The sequence below is a fragment of the Manacus vitellinus genome, unplaced genomic scaffold (genome assembly GCF_001715985.3).
Source record: "Manacus vitellinus isolate BGI_N305 unplaced genomic scaffold, ASM171598v3 scaffold_16_pilon, whole genome shotgun sequence".
Classification (NCBI taxonomy): domain Eukaryota; kingdom Metazoa; phylum Chordata; class Aves; order Passeriformes; family Pipridae; genus Manacus; species Manacus vitellinus.
In genome coordinates, this window is record NW_021939189.1 from 13,749,442 (window position 1) to 13,771,526 (window position 22,085).

Below are 22,085 nucleotides of genomic sequence, written 5' to 3' on the forward strand. Positions count from 1 at the left end.
GCCTCTAAATTATGACTATATAAGAGCTTAAACCAGTTAAAAACAGCTTAAAAGCTGTAAAGCTTTTAAATGGAAGCCCTCGCTCTGTTACCTGTCAGCGCTCGGCCCCTGTGAGTGTTGAGGGGGCACACAGAGCCATGTCTGAAACTGTACCGTGAACCATGCAAGGACACCGGCTCACTGCAACCTGTGCAGATACATAGCAACACATCTTTAATTAGGTGGTTAAGCAATATAGTCATACATCACTGCTTCCCCAACCTCTGCTGCTGGGTATGCTGAAGGTAAGGACTCTGGTGAACACACAAAACGCCAAGGAAATAAAGACATAAAATGTGTATTAAGCAGTGACATGTCCAAAACCAGGGACACCCTTCACATCTCAGAATTACAGCCTAAACCTTGCTGCTTGATGGGCATAGGTGTTTTATCACTGTCAATTGCCAGAAACCCGGGAAATTGTTGAAACATAACTTTCTTAAAACCCTGAAGTATATTTCAGTGTTCCTTTAGAGGAATTGTTAAAATATCACCTAGTTTAGGCAGAAATACTGTCATGCTTACATTTATTTCTCTTAAACCTCTCAAAAACTCAGTGACAAGCATTCTCACTCTTTCAGGCGACTGAATGCAGAATTAGAAGCCAAAACAGAAAAACTGGTGCGTCAGGCTGAAGAGCTGATGGTGAGTATGTTATACAGACTGCTACGTGATTTAGCCTTGATTCACATGCACACAGGGTCAAGTTTAAAAAGAAATTATTTAGACCATGGGTACTAAAACTATTTTGCTTTCAAATGCAACGTAAGCTTTAATTTATTTTTTTTCAAAGTTGTAAACTTCTACTAAAAACACATAGAAAACTAGTTTTAATATCATTTCATCAGGTAGGTATTCACACAGATGCATAGAGCATTTGTGCAGATATAGACATAAAACCACATAAAAAACTTTAAGAGAAGGATCTGTAGGTGGTCTTCTGTATTAAATGCTAAATAAAATTTAGTATTTGAAAACCAGATCGTGTTGCAATAACCTCCTAGTGAAATAGGATACACATTGTTCAATCTGAAAGAAATACAAAGAATAAGCAACATAAATAGAAAACATGAATTTAGTAAGAAGGAAACTTTCTTAAAACAGAAAAAGCTCCTGTTTATTGTCAGTATTATCTTTTAAGATTGGTTTGGCTGTGTGCCAGGTAAGAGTCAAGATTTATACAAAAATGGGACAAAGGAATAAAAAGGGAATGGGGCAGGTATGGTTTATACCCAAACCAGTCTGGAGAAGGTGTTCTGCATATTACATATATTCACTGTAAATGCACTCATTCAAATAAATAAGGCTTAAAAAGCAAATTATTAATTCTTCTGGAAATCTATACTTATATGCACTTTTCCTACTGTTGAAACTTCATTTTTATGGCCTGTGAACATGCTCTTCTTTTGAGCAGTGACAAGCTGAGGGTAGCTGCTTGGCATTTGAACAGAAGCAGTTGAAACAGCCAAAATAGCATCTAGTCTCTTTCCTTTAGAAAACAGCAACAACAAAACCACTTTTTTTCCCCCTTCTCTAAATACAGCAGAAAATGAAATATTCTTAGGACACTTAATATACCACATGGCGGTACCAGATTGCAGAGATATACATTTAACAACAAAATAGCAACGACATTTTCATTTTTAGCCATCTTTTCCTATGTTTGGAAAGTTCTTTTCAACAGTAGAGTATAGTTTACATTCTTTTCCATAGTAGGCTGTAGTTATTGTGATCTACAAATGGGTAATTTGTCTTTAATGGATTATATTCCCCCCAAATTGACTACTTTTTTCTCTTTTTTTAATAAAGAAAGGCCAACAGAAGATACTATCTCGACCAGTTTCAGTACAGTCTAAGTCACCTGAAGATGACAGACAGAGGTATGTGCTTTACAACTGCTGCATATAATTGGTGGGGAACCCCACACTACTCCTGCACACCCTGACTTGTGCCCTAGTCATGCTCCTGTTTTATCTGTCTTTATGGCATACTGCATTGGTAGAGTCTAAATTTTTTCCTATCATTTGAAAAAAAATGATACCAAGCAAGTGTTGTTCCTTGTTATTTCAAGGAAGCCTAAATTTTGCTGGAATGTTCTTTCTAGGGTACTAAGTTTGCTGACCTCTGTAAAGAAGCAAGGTACAGTAACAGGTTTCTTTGTGGTACCAAACAGCAGACACTCAGCAGTGGATGGTTTTTAACAGTTTGGCTGAGAAAGCAAAGAAACAGATACTGGTTCGCATTTAACTCGGCCCAAATGTTCCTGGGACAGGAAGTGCTTGATAAAACCAAACACAAAACCCTAAGACAGGCAAACATTGAGCTGCCACCCTCTGGAACGTGGGTACCATTGCACTGCTGGGGCCCACGTGCCTTTGGCCTGGATGAGCACACATGGAGCTGTGGGTGTTCAGACCCCTTGGATCAGGAGTGGGAACATGGCTTGTGTTCACTTAATTGTTCAGGGGCATTACTACTTATTTAGTTCTTGAAGGGGTTGTGTACTCATAGTGTGGGAAGTGGGTGAATTTAGGATAGACTGATACACAGTTTATCAAGGATCCAATCAGTAGGTTCCTAAATTTATGATGCCACTAATCTGAAAAAGAAAGATACAGGGACAGACTAAAAGATGCCTCAACTGTTAAGCTGCAATTGGGAAACTTTTGAAATAGTGTATATGAAAGTCTGAGAGAGATGATCCAATAGTTATTTTTGTGCAGGATAAAAGCAGTGACATCATTAAGGAGTTTTTATGAAAGCAAAAGGGGTTTTCAGTACACAAAAAGGTGTGACAGCAAGTCACAGCTTCTGTGATAGAAGCCTGTCTACCAGAAAAAGTTAACTGCAGTTAAAATTATTCCTGAGCTATTTTAAAGCCATATCTGACAGCTGGGGGATCAGGGGGCAAGAAACTTAATGTGTTATCAGTATAATCATGCTTTGCAAACAAATTCTGGATCTCACTTTAGGTTTATGTTCTGTTAGATGGATTTTGAACATTAGACAGAAAATTTTTAAAAACTTCAAACTGGAGTTGAGTTTTAGGGCTGTTTTATGAAGTAATGTGATCAGAGGATCCAGCTCCACAAAGGGAGTGTAAATAGCTTTGATGATGCACATTAGAAATAAATGAGGGAGTGTTGGAAGAATTTAAAAAAAATACAATTAGCCTGTTAGAGTAGCATCTGATCTAACAATTACCTACATAAATTAAAACACCTTAAAGCAACCACAGCCTGTGTTCTGGTAAACACTTATGTGAATGTGAGGGAAGATCTGAAATCCCATGCTGTAGTGAAAAAAATTAGAAATGTGTGCTAGGAATTAGGCACACTGATTATCCATGAGTGAACATTGAGGCCATTCAATTAGATTAGTTCCGAGTACTTAATATTTAATTAAAAATTTTTTTCTTTCTAAATTGTGCAAGCACATAGGTCATAAATCTAAAGGAAGCACTTGAGATACATTTTTTAAATACCTCTTTGAAATTTCTATTGATTCCTTATAAGCAGAATGAACACTAAAGCAACTGGAAAGAAAGGGAGGAATTGGAGCAAAGAAAGAGGTAGTATCATGGGGGGGAAAAAAAAAGTTAAAAGGAAACACAAATATGTAGGAAAAACCCCACCAAATATTTAAGTCACTCTCCGAGTCAGTGTGTATTTTAAAATAAGTTGTTCCGGAGTTCTTGCAGCATATTTTTCTCAGGGAAACTTGAATTACTTAGCAACAAAGCAGCTCCAGTGACACCGCATTGAAATCAGCTTTTGTTTACACTTTCCCTCTCCAGCCATTGCCAGGCTGAAGGCGCTGGGAAGGGCCCGCGCATGGGCAGGCAGGGCCAGGGCTGGGCTGGGATTAGCAGCACAAAGGGGTTGCTCATGCACACAGCGCCTGTTTACACGCAGCGATGGAATTGTTCAACGCCAGCTTCTGTTTCAGGGCTGCCACCGTGCTCTGCCCACTCATTTGTGCACCTTTTCGGGATTTACACACTAATTTCACTTATCATACCACCACAGAACCGTATTACAGCTTTTGAAAAGGGATTGTCAGGTGTGGGGAAGAGGAAAGAAACCCTGGGAGAATCTGAGAGATACCATGAGGTCGAGTTTTTTGTTTTGCTTTGTTCGTTTGTGGGGTTTTGTGATTTTGGTTTTTTCTTTTTTTTTTTTGAAGAAGGCCATAAGACAACAGATACAGTAGGAACAAGTTAGCCTATTGATGGAAAGAACATCATTGTTTCCCTGAGTATAAAGAGTGTTGTATTTTCCTATTTTTGAGAATAACACATAACTGCTATTTCTGTGGCAGCAAATCCTCACCTTCTGCATGCTCCTAGAGCGAGCCAATAGGAAGGAAGCATGAGGAAAATAGGGTAAATAGACAAAAACTAATCATCCTATTCTTGAAGTCTGTTGCCAACCACACACAGATGATTTCTCCAGGTTTTTTTTCCTTTTTTGATTAATAAAATACAGAGCTTTGTGCAGATAATTCTTGTTGATGAGTGTCTGTGAAATTTTTAAAGGCAAGATCTAAACATTTGCTCAAATCAGCCTGGCAAAAAAAATTAGGGGACTTGATGAGCCAGAAATTTAAATTTTATTCTAAATCTTTTATAAGCCAGCATTTTAATTGAAGTAAAAAAATTATAAAGGGTAGTAAAAAAGTAGCCTCTTAGTGCAATAATACACATTCATATAGCTCATTTTGTAAGCAAAAACATTATATATATATATGACAAGAAACTTGACCTGAATATTACACAGCATGCTAAAACTACTGGCTTGTTTTCAACAGACTTGAAGAATAATCATTTAACCTGAAATTCAGTTGTACTAAGAAGCACAGTTTTCAGCCAAATAAGCAGATAAGAAAGCTGCTTTTTTAATTCCTGGGGTTTTTTCCCCCCATCTGTAGAACAGATACAATACTTGTAATACTTATTTCAGAGAAAATTCTGTGAGGCTTAATTTATATATTGCTCCACCTCATTTTCATTTGATAGTCCCTGTCAATGGACTTGGGGATAGGTGAGCTATCTCCTCTTGGGAATGTAGAGGACACTGGTTTGTATCTTCATTTTCTGTGTGTGAACTCTGGGATTTGTCTGTCTGGTGTGTGTTACCCAGGGAGCTGGTGGTGAGCTTTGGGAATGGATTGTCAGTGTCCCTTGTTGAGGCTGGTAACTCTGCACACTGGCTGAGCACTCCCTGGGGCAGGGAATCATGGATCTAAGAAGCCAGTAGCCTGCATTCCAAGAGATAAGATCAAGTGGCTGGTAGATAAGTAAACAGTTGCATTCTATATCATGGACTCACCAGGTGATTTAAGAGGCAAATGAGGTAGAATGGAAAGACAGCATCAGACTGAATTTATGCTTGAACTTAGGATATGTTCCCCCCTTAGCTATATTGTTTATTCTGGACATGTAAAATGTTATTCTCCTTATTCTGACAGAGAGGTTGAATTTTAATTGTGAAGTGTTTATTATATATGTTCAGTGAATTTTTTTTAATTATTTTTTTCTGCAGAGATCCACTCTTCTACTCCAGTCCTGAAGTTTCATCTCCTACACACTCACATGCCAAGGTATCAAAGCCAAAACTATCCTGGTTAAATCTTATTCTAGTATAATTTCCACATACAACTTTTGCTTTTGTGGCTGTGCTTCACTGGGGAATTCCATGGGTGGGAAACCAAAAGGAAGTGGTGCCCAAAGCAGTGCTCCAGGGACAGTGTTACCAGGGTTTCTCAGTGCCACTGTGGTTAAGTGGACTTACATCATGTTTGATTTTTGTACTCTAAGTTTCCTCTCCTATAAAGTCTTGATAGAAGTGTTCAGTGTTTAGAACATCAAATTAACAATTCCAAGTGCAGAATATTAGAACATAATTATTTTCCTACTTTCTTCTCTCCCTCAGCTGTATAATAGTAAAGGCAGTACTAGTGTCTTCTACATGTAATAGGAAACAATGGAAAAATGAGATTGAGATTAGGAACAAACTCAATAGTCTCTAATTACAACTATATTGAATCTTTTAGAAGGTGAGCTAAAGCTTCCAAAACACCATCTGCAGTTATTTATCAAAATGCAGTAGAAACCCCTCTAATTTTTGAAGGATATTTGGGTGAAAGTAACAGAAATATTGTTAGAACTTCCTTCTACAGGGAATTTATAAGATGAAAATAGTGCATAAAATAGCATATTTTTTAAGGTATGATAAGCATTTTTCAAATAAATGCACTCTGATGACAGTGCAATAATTAATACCTTGATAACAGCTCAGAGCCTTGCTTGTGCATAGATTTTTTCTGAGTATGTGTGCAAAAACTCCCACAAGCCAATGACTACTGCATATATTACAATTAGGGCATACAGAAATAAAAGTTGCAAGATAAAGATGAGTGCAAATAAAACTGAAAAGTTGTTCTTTTGGAAGTCTGAAAAGCACCCTTTGAAAAATGTCCTTGATTCTGGATATATGAAGAAGAAAGAAAAAGAAACCACCAAAAAAATCCACACTAGAAAAAATAATTCCTATCAAATTAAAAAAATAAATCACTCCTTTCTGAAAAATTTGTAGGTAGCAAGCAAGAAGAAATGTGCTGCTGCACCCACAGATCGGAACAGACAGTACTCTGGAAGTAAGGGAAAAAGAACAACTTCAAGGTATATCAGACATCTCTTTTGGTTTTCTAAAATCCTTTCGTTGCTATTTTTGTCTATCAGGTTATCTTATTCATGTATGCTTCTATATTTATATAAATAAATGTATCAAACTTTTGGTCCTCCTCAGTCAGCTCCACCACGTGGCTGTCTCTGTTTACTTGCACCAGAAATTATCAGTAAACATATGTGATTAATATTACAGCAGTGAAACTGCTGCTTTCTACTTCATCACCTCTCAAGGCTGACAGCTCAAGTCTCTAAACCCTTTTGGTGAAAGGAGGCCCAGTGAGCTGACAAGGGAGAAATACAGAAATGCAGCACCTGGGGCAGCCTGAGAGAGCACACTTAGGTCTGCAGGCTGGTGTGGGAAACATGAGGCCCTCAGGGGTCTCCTCTGCTCTGGTTAATCTTGGGATCTCAGGACAGGAGAGGGTCAGTAACACACCACAGCTTCCAGGGGCTTTAGGCTGAGAAGCTTCAGCTCTGCAGATTGCAAATTCAAGGTTGTAAAACCAAGAAATGGAGATCTGGTTGAGGGAGAAGAGTCAAGAAATGCATGAGATCCTTGGGAGCAAATGTGAACTGCCACAAGATATGGCACAATACCAAAACAGGGTGAAGACTGACTGCAAGGTGGCAGAACATGGACCTGACAGAGGCCAAGGCTGTCCTTCAGGACTTGGAAGTCAGTGTAGACCCTCGGGACCTCCCTTGGGCAGGTCAAGGCAGGGCTGTCATGCTGGTACTTCATGAGATTTGGAGTGGAACTGTGCAGATACAGACCCTGTGTGATGAACCCAGAGCTGTGGGAGAAAGGAGCTAGAAGGAGTTTGGAGGCTTCACTGGGATGAAGATATATTAGAATAATAACTTAAGAGCTTCAGATCCTCGAAGAACTAATGTCACCTTTGCAAAAAAGAAGGCTGAGGAGATACCCTGTGTAGGTGATGTGTTACCTTGTGTTTTGGTTTTATGAAAACTGATATGCAACTACTAGGATCAGTGATGTTCCCTAGGCCAGGCATCATGATGCAGAAATTGTAGCAAAGTAGGAGTAGAGCCACAGAGGACAGAATTCTACAAATTCTCTTGGCAGGGGAGAATAGCAGAAATGAAAACAGGATAGTATCTAAAGCCAATAGAACATTCCTCTGTTTCTTTCTTTTACTCTGATCTAGTTATGAATTTGTTGCATGAGAAGACCATGCCACAATCTTGTCAGTAGAAAACAGAAGTGGTTTCTTTGCCTTCTACATTACAGTATGTAAAATCCTGTAATTTGTTTATGTGGAATATGGTAAAGGTGAGATTCACAAGAAGAGAGAAATTGCCATCAAAGCATCTTTCATGCAAGTAATGAAATTGCATTAGGTAAATAACTGTACACTCTTAAAAACAGCAAATACATTATATTTTTGTTAATTTTTTTGTATTATAAATTTAAAATCTAGGGTTATCTTTTTTTTAGTTCAAAAATAAGAAACATGGAAGTGCAAAGTGCTGATGGTGTTGCAGTACTGGAAGATTGCATAGGTTTTTCTTTAACAAAAGCAATAAGCAAAGTTGAAGAAAAACTAAAGAAAGGAGTCTTACCAGATTGTCCAGATGATGATATTATTCCAAGTGTTGGAAACGAAATGGGAGCAGGTAAGTTTCCTTTCATGGTTAGTACTTTTAATCTTACTTTGTGACTGTTGGAAATGGGTTTTCCTGGAAAAAAAAAAAAAAGGAGTTTCTGTAAAAATTACAGGGAAAATTCTGAAGCCCTTAAGTTAAAGGAAACGGGAAAGAAGGTTTTTCCTCTTTGCATAGTCCTAGAGGAAGATCAGCTCACATATCAATGTGGAACTTTTGTTGTGGAAAAGTGAATTTGTATCTTTATTTCCACCTTTGTAGGGAGATGTTTGGGTAGTTACATGTGTTGAAATGTGGGGAAACAGAAGTACATGATGCTAAACTTGTATTTCCAATAAGATGAGATTCAGGCCGTGCACAGACTCTGCCTTTAGAGGACAAAGCCTTTCCTCAGACCAGTGCTGTGGATCTTAGAAAGTGGCTTAAACAAGGTAATGTTTCAGCTACAGTGCCAGAATGAGAAGCCTCCAGATCCTTTCCCACTTGAAATGGTGTGGTTTTGTCTGTCCTAGAAACAGAACAGGAAAGGGGATTGCCAGAGAGGCTAAAGGAACAATGTGAATCTATCTTTTTGGCTCTGGTGTGATAAAAGTGAGTTTGTGTGGTTCCTTACAATGCTAAAGCAAGGAAGAACTCAGAGATTCACCACAGTACCACAAAGTGCCTGAGTCCTCTCCTTTTAATCTAATGGCTTGATGTCTACAACATTCCAACACAGGAATAGTTAGATTTCTAACCTCATGTAATTCTGTGCACATCTGCAGTTACCAAGTCTCCCTATACACACCCTCAGCTGTCTTTTTTATAGTTCCTTCTCCTTGAACTAAAAAGAAATTGCTTTGGCTTGCACTGGAAGCTTACACCAAATCAATTCAAGGTAACTCAATAAGAGTTATTACTGGTGCCAAGTAATCAGGTCTCACTGACCAAGGCCATATATTTGAGTATTGAGAGTTGTTTCTGTAGCTTTAATGATGAAATGAAAATACTCTGGATTGATTTTTGCTTTTTACATGTGATATTGGCTGTTTATCACACTCTGAATGCCTCCTTAGTATACTAAATAAGCTATTGCAGAGCATTCCAGCATTGTCAGACTCACAGAACAGTTATGGTGTTCACAAGGAACAGATATAGATATTAAGCAGTTCCTGTTACAGAGAGGGCTGATCCCTCAGTGGGAATCTCCTGTAAGAGATTCCTTAGGCCAACATGCCTTTGCTTGGCTACTTAGGCCAGTGAGGTGACAAGGTTCTAGAGCATTGTCCTTTCCCTGAGCTTCTTGCAGTGCTCTTCCTGGGCTTGGGCTCCACATCTTTATTTCATGATTACAGGTTACCACAGTGCAGCCATTTTGCTGCCAACACAGTAGCTTACACCTTATTTTTCTCAGGTTATAACTCAACTCTGTGGTAACAAGCAATGACAGAAGCACACAGACATACAGAAGGCTGAAGATGAAGCTCTATTTTAATCTAATATACCCACACACATAGGAACAAAATACCTGAATGTATTGTTGCACTTCATGTTAATCTTCAGATTATCCCAGGAGTTCAAAAGGTCCATTCTTTCTTGTAGGGCATCACAGTCTCTCAAACATCCTTTTCTTGTTTTCAAATTCTCCCCTCACTTCCCAAGGCTGTTGGTTACTTTATAACCTAAGACCATCCTATAAAGGGATACTCCTCCCTCTTATCAGCTTCATCAGGTGACTAAAATTGACCAGTTAGGAAGCTAATTGTTTAATTATCTTTACCTCTTCTGAGAATTCAAGCCTATTTGGATCACAGGCATTTCCCAAAACTGATCTGGTTCTAGTTGTGCACTTGAATTTTCACAGGTTTTACTACTAAGTGCTCTTAATGACACACAGCTGACTAAGACAGAAGTTGTCTGTGGACTAATAGCTGAGTAAAAGAGGAAACAAAATGGTAAAAAGCAGCAGTTTTGACAGGTAGTGGTATAGCCCTAGAATGATCTGTCATGGAGCTTACATTGTTCACAACAGCTAAATGACAGCTGGTAAAGAAATTTATGTATGAAACAGTGATTTTAGAATAGTTAAAACTGGTGTTGAAGTATTGCACAATAATCTCATGGTACTGAATGAGGTGACAGAGTGCAAGTTTATATTCTGTACTAAAGAGTGCAAAGGAACACTGTTAGAAAACACAGCTCTCCAATTACACCTACTTCACAATAAATACACTTGAGGCATAACTCCAATTACACCTGCTATGGCTAATTATGACATTTCCAAAAGCGTAAACTTACTGCATGTTCACACTGGAAAAGGCAAATTAATTGTTACAAATCCTTCAGAAGATAACAAAACCAAAATACTGTACTATTACCATGCTGCTGTTATATAATGGATGCTGCCCCATGGTGAGTATGGAACATAGTTCTGCACACCCCATCTCAAATCCTGGATGTAGAACCAGCAAAGATACAGCTAATTGTGTACAGAGGCAATTAGAAGTGTGGAACAGCTTGAACTTGAATCTTCAGTTTGAAAACAAAACAATTAAAGGCACTATGAAAGATCTGTAATGAAAACAGTAATGGTAAAGGGAAAGCTGTCTTTCTGTAATGCAAACACTAGTAAATGCCACATTAAACTGGATTTAAAGCAAGCTATATGAAGTGTTTCTCTTTCCCATAATGCAAAATTAAATTAGCCACAGGATATTGTGAATGCCAAACTACAGTGTGTCTTATGAAGAAAATCAAACAACAATAGTGTAGAAGTACCTGAGAGGGGATTAAATGCAAGGGCTTTGATATGGTCTCCATCTTGATAGCCACCAGTTACCAGAAGCTGGCAAGGATATAACAGGAGGAATAAAAATCAGTCTGTATCTTATTTTTTCATGGAGTTTTCCCTAAATCCTACTTATTATTGGCCTCTGCAGAGTTACAGCTTAAGCTGCATTTGACAGCTCTTAAGGGAAGGTGGGTGAAATTAAAAGAACTCCTGTTGCAGCAAATGAACACATGTACCCATCCACTCTGCTCCAGATACTCCTCCTCCAATTTATTCTTTTCCCCTTATAACCACTGTGAATAATGGTTATTCCTGTGCTACTCAACTTGATCCTCAAACTGTTCCCATACTGCACGCCCGTGGAAGTCCAGGGAGAGTTCCTTGTGCATGATCTGGGGAATTGGAAGTGAAAGAACAAACTGTTCACACACAGCTTGTTTTGTCATAACAGTCCATTTCTAGCTGTCCAAGAGCAAGAAAGTACTTCATTTGGAAAAAACACCTGATTAAATGGATTTAATTTTAAATACTGTGCTTTAAGAAAGCATAGACTACTGTGTGGGAGGGGTATTTACCTATTAGTGGGCTTTGCAGTCGACATTGAATTCTTCTTGTGCTCAGTTTAAAATTACTTTGGCTGTAACTACACAAGTTGCAGCTACAGATGGATTGCAGTGCAGACATGCCCTCCAGTACAGTTTTCTTGACTTCAGACTCAAAAAATGCTGTAATGTACAGCATAGTATGATGCAAGTTTTCAATAAGTTTCAATTTTGAGAATTATGCATCTTTTGCTGTTTAAAGATGTCAAGTTCAGTCATCAAAAGAAAAAAATCTATACAAAGCTTTGCCTGAGAATGAGAAACCTGCAAAATCTTTTTAGAAATCTGAGTTTTCATTTGCCTATTTCTCTTTAATAATTGTAAACAATGTCGAGTGTTTCTAAAAATAAGAACATGAAAGTGAGTTCTAACATCAGTCTTGCTTCTTTTCTGCATTGAATAATGAGTACTTGTGGATATTAAATGTAACTTTTTATGTACACAGAAGCTCAAATCAGATTTCTGAAGGCAAAGTTACGTGTTACACAGGAAGACCTGGCAAGTGTAGTGTTTGAATGCAAGAAAAAGGTAAGAGCTGAATTTTCTTATCTGTAGAAATGGAGTAGGTTCCCCTTCAACAAATAATCACAGAATCAGAAATAATCACAAAAACAGAATTCTCTCAACCTTTCCTTTTTAAGTATTAAGAGCTGAGGTTTTATTTTTTTAAAATATACTAAGAACTTAGTATCAAGGGTAGTAATTTCTGTATAAATGTGATCTTGGGCTAAAAGCTTGTGAAATACACTTAATGAAAAAGAATTTGAGGTAGGAAAGAACCACTGGGAATGAAGACATGCCCCAGCTGCAGGAACACTGGTGCTGCAGAGTGCCCAAACCACCACTGCTGGAAGGGCAGTGTTACCAGAGCCTGAGAAAAAGGAGGAGGAAACAGTAGCAGTGAAATACAGATTTTGGTGTACAGACAAGAGAAGTGGTGCCCAGAGGCAGGTGATGGGATGAGAGGGATGTTTAGGGCACAGTGAGAAACAAAAAGCTTGAGGAATATAGTTGGGTGCTTTTGGTGTCATCAGTGGATAGAAGTGTGGAAACAGCTGATCTGTGGATCCACTTTAAGTGGAATGTTGTAATCAAAACAGCAGTTAGGCTTTCTTGGTTCTCAAGAGTACAGTTGATGCAGAGAACAATATTTGGAATTATGCATTTGGGCAGATCAGGTTGAACTTAAGGCATAGTGAAGCTACACTGGTATTTCACTGTTAGAGTTTTATGATCTGCACTGTCTGGCAATCTATTTTCAAGTGATGCTCAAACATCTCTTGAACTGTAAAACCTTAAATAGCTTGTATTTGTCTGCCAGAGGGATCCCCTCTGATTCATGCACTTGTAATCAAGCAAGGGTTTTGAACTAACTTTCAATTTTCCATAACTGGATTATTTAGTTGTGGGCTCTTGACTTCAGAATGCTTTTTTCCACCTATTCCTCAGGCCCAGATGTGATGATGACGTTCAGAACATATGGCAAAACACCTATATGTTTTCTCTCAAGCTTTTAATTTAGAGTTAAGGAGCAGGATAATACTAAATGAGTCTTTTGAGATAAGATGAAGAAAATCTTTAGAAGTAATTATATTTTGATATTTTAAATCTGTACTTTATTTCATTTTTACCAACACAGGTGCTTCTGCATTTCAATACTTTTCTGCTGTGAGCAGAAAGAAGTTGTTACATTTGATTTTAAAGACATTTTCATTTTCAAATCAAATACAATTCTGTCAGTAGCTATTGAACTTCATCATTCCATGCCAAAACCACTACAAACTTCAGTTACTGTAGCAGATGACAGAAGACGACCTTGTACTTGTTCTTGTGCTGCTCCCATAGCACTCTGTGTGTATCATTCTGGGCATTAGTTTCTCTGGTGTGAAAATAACTTTATTACGTTCATAAGGGCACAAAAATTTCATTTAGGCAAAGCCTTGAGGTAGATTCTGGGTTTGGTTCCAATTCACAGTCCAGTTGTTAAAAGGAAAGAGTAAACCTGTTTTAAATGTAAAGAAGTGGGAGTTTCTGAGGTGCAGGTGGTCCCAGGAAGCTTAGATAAAGCACATGGATTTCCCAGGTGAGAAGCTGGTATTCCAAGGGGCTGAGGGAACAACAGGGAGAGACTTGTTTTCACAGACTCCATTTCTGTGTGTGTGCCCTGATTTCTTTTTTGTAAAGAAATGAAGGGCATAATGTGTCTCTGAAATAAACTGCATTAGTATTCACTTATAAAGTTTCAAAGGTTATAAAAGAAAAATGCCTTGAATTATAATGTTTAATGTGGGATGTAATTGCCAGTAGGTCATGAATCGAATACGGGATTCACTGGATGTTAAGAGAATCTTAAATTTGAATACTTGATGTATCCTGGATCATTAGCTTGCTTTTAAGTCAAAACCAGATAATCTCCTAAAACATAATGGACTGGTTTATCAGTAATTATATTCTCTTCTTTTTCCCATAATTTTTCCTAATGTGTGCATTTAACTATTCTCACAAAAATGTCACAAAATATCTATGTCCCACTGTTGTTCATATTATTCCATAACACCTTGATATTTCTCAAAACCTTTGAGCTATGAGAAATTAAATGTTTTACATACTGTTACAAGACAGTTTCAAGTAAAAGACTGTAGAAAATTAAATGAAAGAAGTGTTACTGTTTTTTGAAGTATTATGCTGGTAAAATAGTGTTTTGTTTTCTTAGCTGTTGCCATGTAATTTTTAAAAACTTATCTCTATATCTATAGTGTGTATATTTTTACTGCCTTTTATTTACAAGACATTATTACTGCATTATCCTCCTGCTTCCTTGCAATGATTTAGTTGTGGGGTTTTTTTTGCTGTTGACTGCCAAACAGGATGATCAAAATCAGAATTTAGAAACTCGGCTTAAAGACACTGAAGAGGAAAACACGAGACTGCAGCGAACGATCAGCGTGCAGCAGAGTCAGACTGAGAAGTACAAAATGTTGTCACAGGAAGCAAACAAAAAAAGTGAAGGGTTACAACAAGAAGTCATTGCACTAGAAAAGGTATTGCAGATGTTACTCTCATTTATCTCACAAAAGGGAACAAACCCCACATCAAATCACCCCTTGCACCCTAGTTTGGTATGAATGATCCCAGTAGTGTTTGAATCTCTGTTAGTAGTTTTAGAAATGGTATTTTTAAATGGTCTAATCAATTTTTTTAAAGGAAGAAATAATATATTTTGCTAACTGCTTTTCTTCTGCTTCTACAATCACATATTCCTGTATTTTAAAATTAAATTCCTGTATAAAAAACCCACAAGAGACAAAACAACCTTTTTCAGAAACTGCTGTCAAAGTCACAAAGGAATCCTAAAAAATACAAGAAAGTTTTATTTTTCTGGTTTTAATTATGACTGTTAAAAAATTACTTCTGTAATAGGAGTTCTACTGTAAACTGTAGAACCTAGTGAACATTTTTTTAGAAAGCACCTGCAGCTTATATTAGCATGTCCTGCAGGTAGAGGAAGGGACGTGTCTTTGTTCTTGAAAATGGACTGTTGGAAAAGCAGGCACTGCAGTGTGGCTGAGTCCCAGTTACCCTGGCTGCTGCTGCACCCACACTGGCACAGTGGTGTTGGTGCCTGGGGCAGCAGATGGCTGCACACACAGCTTTGTTTGTTTGGAACTTAATCTTAAGGGCAGCATGTGTTTTTCCTTAATTACTCAGAGCTACAGAGGTTGACTTCAAAATCATGCAATACACAGAGTATTGTGTAGCACACGCAATGAGAATGTTTCACTTAAGAATTTGGGCAAAATGGAACACAACTTAGCCTAACAAAGTCTCATTATACCTCTGTTAGGCTTGCTTGTGTCTTAATGCTTTGTAGTTCTGGCATTTTACAACTCAAATGGTCTTCGTGGGCTTTTTGTGCAGATAACTGGAAGTTTTAAGTTTCCTTAAATAAGTACCCTGATGGTGATTCTGTCAGGGAAAATATTCAGTAGCAGTACTCACACTACTCATCAGCTCACAGTAAATAGGGCCAAGAGATTTACAAAGTCATTTAGTCCCTTCTCTTAAAGCATGACAGGACAGGTTATATCCACACCATCCTGGACTTAAGTTGGTTTGACCTGCACTCACAGCCTTCTTAAAACAAAAGTTTTACATTGATGGCAATTTCCAGCATTTCCTTAGACAGTCAATGCTGGTTCTTGCACACAGTCACAGTTAGAAAGTATTTAGGAAATGTCTGTTGGGATGAAAAGTTTATTCACTTCTGCTGTATCCAGAATGTGGTCACTTCCCTCACTTGTCTTTATTCTGGATTTACCATTCTCAGTTGCTCCAATTATTCCTCATAGGTTGTTTTCTAGAATTCATCAAGGTTCCCAACCAGATCATGAAAAATAGTGGTAGTCCTTTAAAATACTAAAGCAGCAAAAAAAGGCAAGTATATGTAATGAATGGTTCCCTGCTAATTCAGAAGTTACTTTACATATTTTTTATGCTATAAGAAATTATTTAACTGCAAAAGCCATGCATGTAAAAATAATTTTGCAGTAACTGCTTAATTCTCCTGTGGACTTAGGAGTCTGAAAACTGTTCTAATTTTTAGGTATGAAGTATTACTCAACACTATATAATTAATGTAGTGTAGATTAATTCTAGACACGTTTAAAAGCAATTTCCTGTGAACACAGGCCTGAACTGGTGCTACTGTGCTGCTAAACTCTCAAGACTCATACTTTCAGTCCAGAGAAAGTTTTCTGTGTAGTTGAGATAGCACAAATGTAACCTCTGATTAGGGGCCTTTTATTGCTTTTGTTGTGATTTCTGTTCCAACACAGATGATAGGAGACTTTGGCTGTGACACAAGTTTCCCCAAACTTCCCTATCAACCATTTGTGCAATTTCCTTAATCCCTCAGGTCCTTTTTTTGTATGTGCCTAGGCAAAGAGTCTCACCTGCTTTTCACAATTCACCTGAAACATGGTAACTACTTCGTTATTTTTACATTTAATTCTTTTGGTCTTTGGTCTCTGAACATTCTGCTGCAACACCCACCTCAGGCAGCAGCTGAATTCTGATGCTCCCAGAAACTTCCATCCTTTTCTTTCCAGCATTCCTCTCTTTTTATCTATCTAATTGATCTAATAAATGTTATCACCTTTCCTGTCCTTTTTTCACCACCAGGCTACAGGAACATTCCTTCCTCTGTGTTCTCTCACTCATGAATTCAGTCTAAGCTATAATGTTAGATAATGGTCAGGGAGACACCAAACCTGTACTCTTATTCCTTTTAAGGCTCTGTGCAGGGAGTTTATAATTTGCTTTAAGAAGGGCTTGATGTTAAGTAAAAGTTCCCTCTCCAATGTTTTTGGGGAGGACAGGTGCTGCAGAGCCTTCCTAAAGGTGGAGGTGCTGTGGATGCTGCTACTGGGAGGACAGAAGGCCACTGGGAGGGTTCCTCCTGGGTGAGCTCTGTGCCATCACAGCCCCTGCTGGCACTCAAGTGCCTCAGCCATGGCAGAGCAGTGGAGAAAATCCAGAAATTGAAATGGGATGCATTTTTCAAACATAGTAGTTTAACCCCAGCTCTTAGAGAAACAGTATATGAGAAAATTAATCCTGCTTTTACTTTAAGTATTGAAGAATTGGCAGAAACCTTGCTTAGTTACAAAATAAAACACTTATTTCAGGTATTTTTAGGATTAATACATTTAACAATATACCCTCACTGGATGACTTGCAAAAAAATCCTTGATAAGGTATTATGTGTGACAGTAAATGTCAAAAAGCCCTAAGAGAATTCTTAGAATTCTTTCATTAAATGATATGATTAGCTGATAAGTAATTTGCATTGCATGCAGACTATTTTTTTGGTCATTAAATGCTTGAAAGACTGTATTTCAAAGCTTTTCATATTAATACAGAATAAGATACATAGCATGAAAGATTTAGTTGACTTTATTCACAGCTCCATCATCTCGATACAAGACAAAGAGGTCAATTAGTATGTATTTCTTGGATAAATGATGTGGAAGTCTTAAATAACCACCATAGAGCAGGTGTGGAATTGAGAAAATAGAACAATTACTGAGGCAGTCTGAGGTTAAAAGGTTAACAACAAGGCCCCTCTCTCCCTTGATTTGGTTAAAAAAAGTCCTTCTGTGCCCATTACTAAATATTTGATACTTTAAAAAAAAAGTCAATTTCTTTTTCTGCCAGAATTGCTCATTTCTCTTACTTTGGCTGTTCTCTGTATTCCCTGATCTTTAATCTGACTATTCTGTTCCTCAACCTGGTCTCTTTTTCTCATTTCCCCACTTACAGCACTATGAAACAGTCAGCAGAGTCAAGAGGGAACTGTTTTGCTTGGTGCCATAAACACTCGATGAACTCTTTTCTGCCAGATGACAAAGTTACTGCCCTCAGCCATCTTCAGTGGGCTGCTTTAACTTCTTGGTTGTAACTGTATGTAGGAATCTCTGGGGGAAAAGAGGTAAAAGGAACAGGTGGGAAGAAGCATCTGGGAACACGAGCCACCGTTCCAAAATCTGCCCCAGAGTGGACATGGCAACATTTTTTTCTCTTTCTGAGCATACAAGGTTTTTCAGTCAGTCCTGTGGTCTTACCTGCTCAGCTCCATGATCAATCCAAGATAAGAAAGATCCTTTTTCAAGATTTCAAAGGAGAAGGGGATGTTTTAACAGTAGAATTGTCTTTGAGACAGATTCTCTCTGCAGGCCAAAGAACTCCACAGACGCTTCAGCTTTCAAGGGTGAGCCTCGTTGTACATGTGCTGTTGGTAGGAGATTCATTAAAACCCCCTTTATTCACCATGTTTGGTTTTATCTTTGCTTCTTAATTAGGAGCTGGAGAACCTAAAGCGGGTACAAAAGCAGGCCACAGCCAGTCAGAGTGCCACAGAGGTTCGACTGAACAGGGCCCTGGAGGAAGTGGAAAGGTATAAAGTGGAGCTGAACAAACTGAAGCAAAGCAACAAGGTACAGTGGCTTAGGAAAACAATTTCCTATCTGTGATCACTCAGTAAAGGTAGAGTGAGACTAAAAGCTTGATCAGCTTTGGAAGCATCATATCTCTTCCAGGCAGTCCCAAATTAACTTGGAGCAAGTCACCAAAGGCCTGGATAAGTTATCTTGGATGATGCTACTGCAAGAAACATACAGAATAAAGTTAAAGCCTTTCTGATTTTCTTCATTTGTGTGAAAATAAGATGTGTTTAGAAAGAGGGGGAAGTACACATACACACTAATACATACACAGGCAAACCAGGGCTGTTATCTTTGAGATTTTTTTTTTTCAAGTTTTAATGTGGGAATATTTTGATTAATCCCATTTCTTTTCAGAAATGTCATGGGTGGCTACTGTTCCTCACTTTCTTATGTAATGCCAGGTTTCACTGGCAAAAGCACCACTTTCATAAATAATACATTTCTCCTTTTCTTCCCTTGGCAGGATGTAGCTAACCAAGAACTCAAAACAATTGAAGAATTAAAAACAGAAAACAAGAAACTGCAGAAACAAAAAGGAGAGCTAATTACAGGTTTTAAAAAGCAGTTAAAGTTAATTGATATTTTGAAGAGACAAAAGGTAAGGACCAGAGTACAGGTGTATTTCAGTAAACAACCTCTAGCTAAATGTGTCTGTTGTCAAGTCAGGTAATCCTGGAACTGGAGCCCCAGGACTGAGAAGTTTCAATGCAAGAGAGCAGCAGCCTCACTTTTCCCAGAGCCTATTGGTAACATTTTGCATTCTAGCAAAGGCTGGTCTGCTTTTGAACTGACCCCATTCCTAACTAGGAATGCATCCTGTCATGGTTAAAGGTTATTACTGACTGAGGATATCTGTTTGTTCAAGAACAAACACTGTGCAGGTAGTAACAGCAACTCCCTTTGTGCTGTGTCAGTAGGACCCATTTGAGCAGGTGAGATTTTTTAGTTTTTCCCCACACACACATTATTTGTTGGATCAGCAGCTCTAACAGTGCCACCCCTCAGGAGTGAGCACTGCATTTTAGACCTGCATTCCTCCAGGGTTCTCAAAGTGTGTCCCTCTCTATGAACATTTGTTTCTTCTTATTTAAATTCTGAGATGTTCTGGACATGTACAGTTGTGTCCAGGTGCAGATGTCCTTGTGTGTCAGACAAAAAAAAAAAAAGAAGAAAAAATTAAAAGACAGAGCACTTAACCTAGGTGTGTATTTACTCAACTGAAAGAGAGGAGTTGAGCTCCATCCTTTGGTAATACCTGGAATATCCTGCATACTTTGAATCACACACAATGCAGTAACATTGGCTGCAAGGGTGTTCCCATCCACACTGCACTTGCAGCCTTACTCTGAAAGTCATTTGATTCTACATCCATTTCACATCTCCCTCAGGGCATGGAAGGGGGGGCAGAGTCTTTAGCAGCTGAAGCTGAGACTGAAGAGAGGAGAGGTGGTAGAATAAGTGCTGCCAGTTCATGCTGAATGACTGGTGATCCAGCTTCCATAGAAAGCTGCTATAGTGAGAAGGAGATTAATACTGCAGATGGAATACAGCTCAAAGTGTATTTAACTATCATATCCAATAAAGCTGTATTGAATGTTCCCAAAAGGAGGGGTGTTTTACTTGAAAAGAAAAACCTCTGACATTGCAGAGTGGGTAAATATATTTCTCAAAATATATTTTCAGCATAGACCAGTCAAATGAGCTTTGATGGTGCAAACTGAAAGAAATTGTGAGTTTACATGAAAGGAAATTAAAGTGAGAGGACTGTATACTAGGAGATGTTACCCAAATCAAACAATTTTCCACTTACTAGCTCCATCAAACCTTTCACTTACAAATACTTGGGATGTGTGCAATCATTTGTATCAGTTTCCCTTCCAAGGCTGCATGAGACATGTAGAGCTGTGGGCTGCAGAGCTGTCTGGACAGGATCTAAACACCACAGAGTGGGTCACCTCCAAACCCTACTCTGCTGAAACTCATGTCATTAATTTTGCCATAAAGTCAGTGCAGTTTTTGTGCTCTCAAACCAAAGCTGTAAGAGAGCTAAAGCAAGCACTGTGTGGTGGATTTTTGAGCAGAATCCCCTTTAAGAAGGGCCAGCCTTAGAGATAAGAAAATAGAACATTTTATTTACCCTTTGAGCACTGCAGTGATCACCAGACAATTTGTAAACACTTTCGAAGCTGTTGAGCCCCTAGAGGAAGAATAGTTCAGTATGAAATGGCAGCTTGAGAGAACAAAATACACACACTTATCCCAAGAACTGGGAATTGCAATATGGAAATACACCCTTGAATCTGGAATACCTGCCCAACATAGGGCAAAGGAGGACAGGTAACTGGATTAAGAGGAAGTGAGGCTGCTCATGCATTTCCAGTGCAAGAGAATTTTCCTGGCAGTAACAGGATGCTGAGGAGATACCAGGATTCACCCTTCTAGCTCTACAAGTTTATTTTGAGAAGAAAAACAATACAGCATTCACTCAACATATGTTCTATATGTGAGGCAGCTCACTGTCCCCTGGAATGTGAATTCACTGAAATGGTGTCACAGAGCAGCATTTCTGTTTGACTGGGAACCAAACCCAGAGTCTCAGACAAACATCACAAAACTGCACCAAATATATTTTTAAACAACTGCAAATGCTGTGCCAGAGCTGCAGACAGGTGAGGAAGCCACTTACCTTGTCTTCCAAACAAATGTCATTTACTCAGAGCAGAGGGATCCTGTTTGTTGTCCTTTCCAAACAGACTGGGACTGGAAGAACCTGAAGGAGATGGGGGCAGCCCCTGCCCCGGCAGCTTCTGGCAGGAGGCACCAGGGCAGGGCAGCTCAAGGTCCTGTGTGCTCAGTATTCCCAGTCAGTGGAAGGGCTTCGAGTCTGCTTCTCACAGGCCTTTTGTTGAATGAATGAGGAAAACCTGATCTGGGCTATTTGTGTCATATTTGTGTGGCAGGTTCAGATGCACAAAGCAGAGAGAGCCTGAAGAATGACAGAGGGGGAGAAATTCCTCAAAGATATTAAGTATCAGGAGGAGGAGGATTTGGTTTGGAATAACTTTAATGTTAAGCTGTGATCAATACACATGTTGATCAGCTTGAGAGAACGTGGACCAGTTTCCTTATGTGTTCTTCAGAGGTCACAAGTTGTTAGATTTTCAGGCATTTCCATGCCTCAGTAAACCTGAGATATTTTTAAAGCAATATAAGGAACTAGGAAAAGCTATTAGTCCTATTTTACTAGGGCTGAACTTAGTGTTTAGCATAAAATTTATCACATCCCTACACAACAAATTTTTGCAGAAAAATATGAGTAGCAGCTTCAGCTGGAACAAGTGAACATCCATCAG

General features: G+C 38.5%; 1 protein-coding gene across 1 annotated transcript in view; it reads left to right on the forward strand.

Moving 5' to 3' along the window:
* The window catches only part of TEX9 (testis expressed 9), a 46,061-nt gene that overhangs the window by 22,106 nt on the left and 1,870 nt on the right, over window positions 1-22,085 (forward strand). Inside the window, exons 2-10 of the mRNA XM_029958798.1 lie at window positions 621-684; window positions 1,849-1,919; window positions 5,583-5,640; window positions 6,636-6,721; window positions 8,190-8,368; window positions 12,174-12,256; window positions 14,596-14,769; window positions 18,589-18,723; window positions 19,196-19,330. Of these exons, the coding sequence (XP_029814658.1) occupies window positions 621-684; window positions 1,849-1,919; window positions 5,583-5,640; window positions 6,636-6,721; window positions 8,190-8,368; window positions 12,174-12,256; window positions 14,596-14,769; window positions 18,589-18,723; window positions 19,196-19,330 (985 nt within the window). The remainder of the gene's footprint in view (window positions 1-620; window positions 685-1,848; window positions 1,920-5,582; window positions 5,641-6,635; window positions 6,722-8,189; window positions 8,369-12,173; window positions 12,257-14,595; window positions 14,770-18,588; window positions 18,724-19,195; window positions 19,331-22,085) is intronic.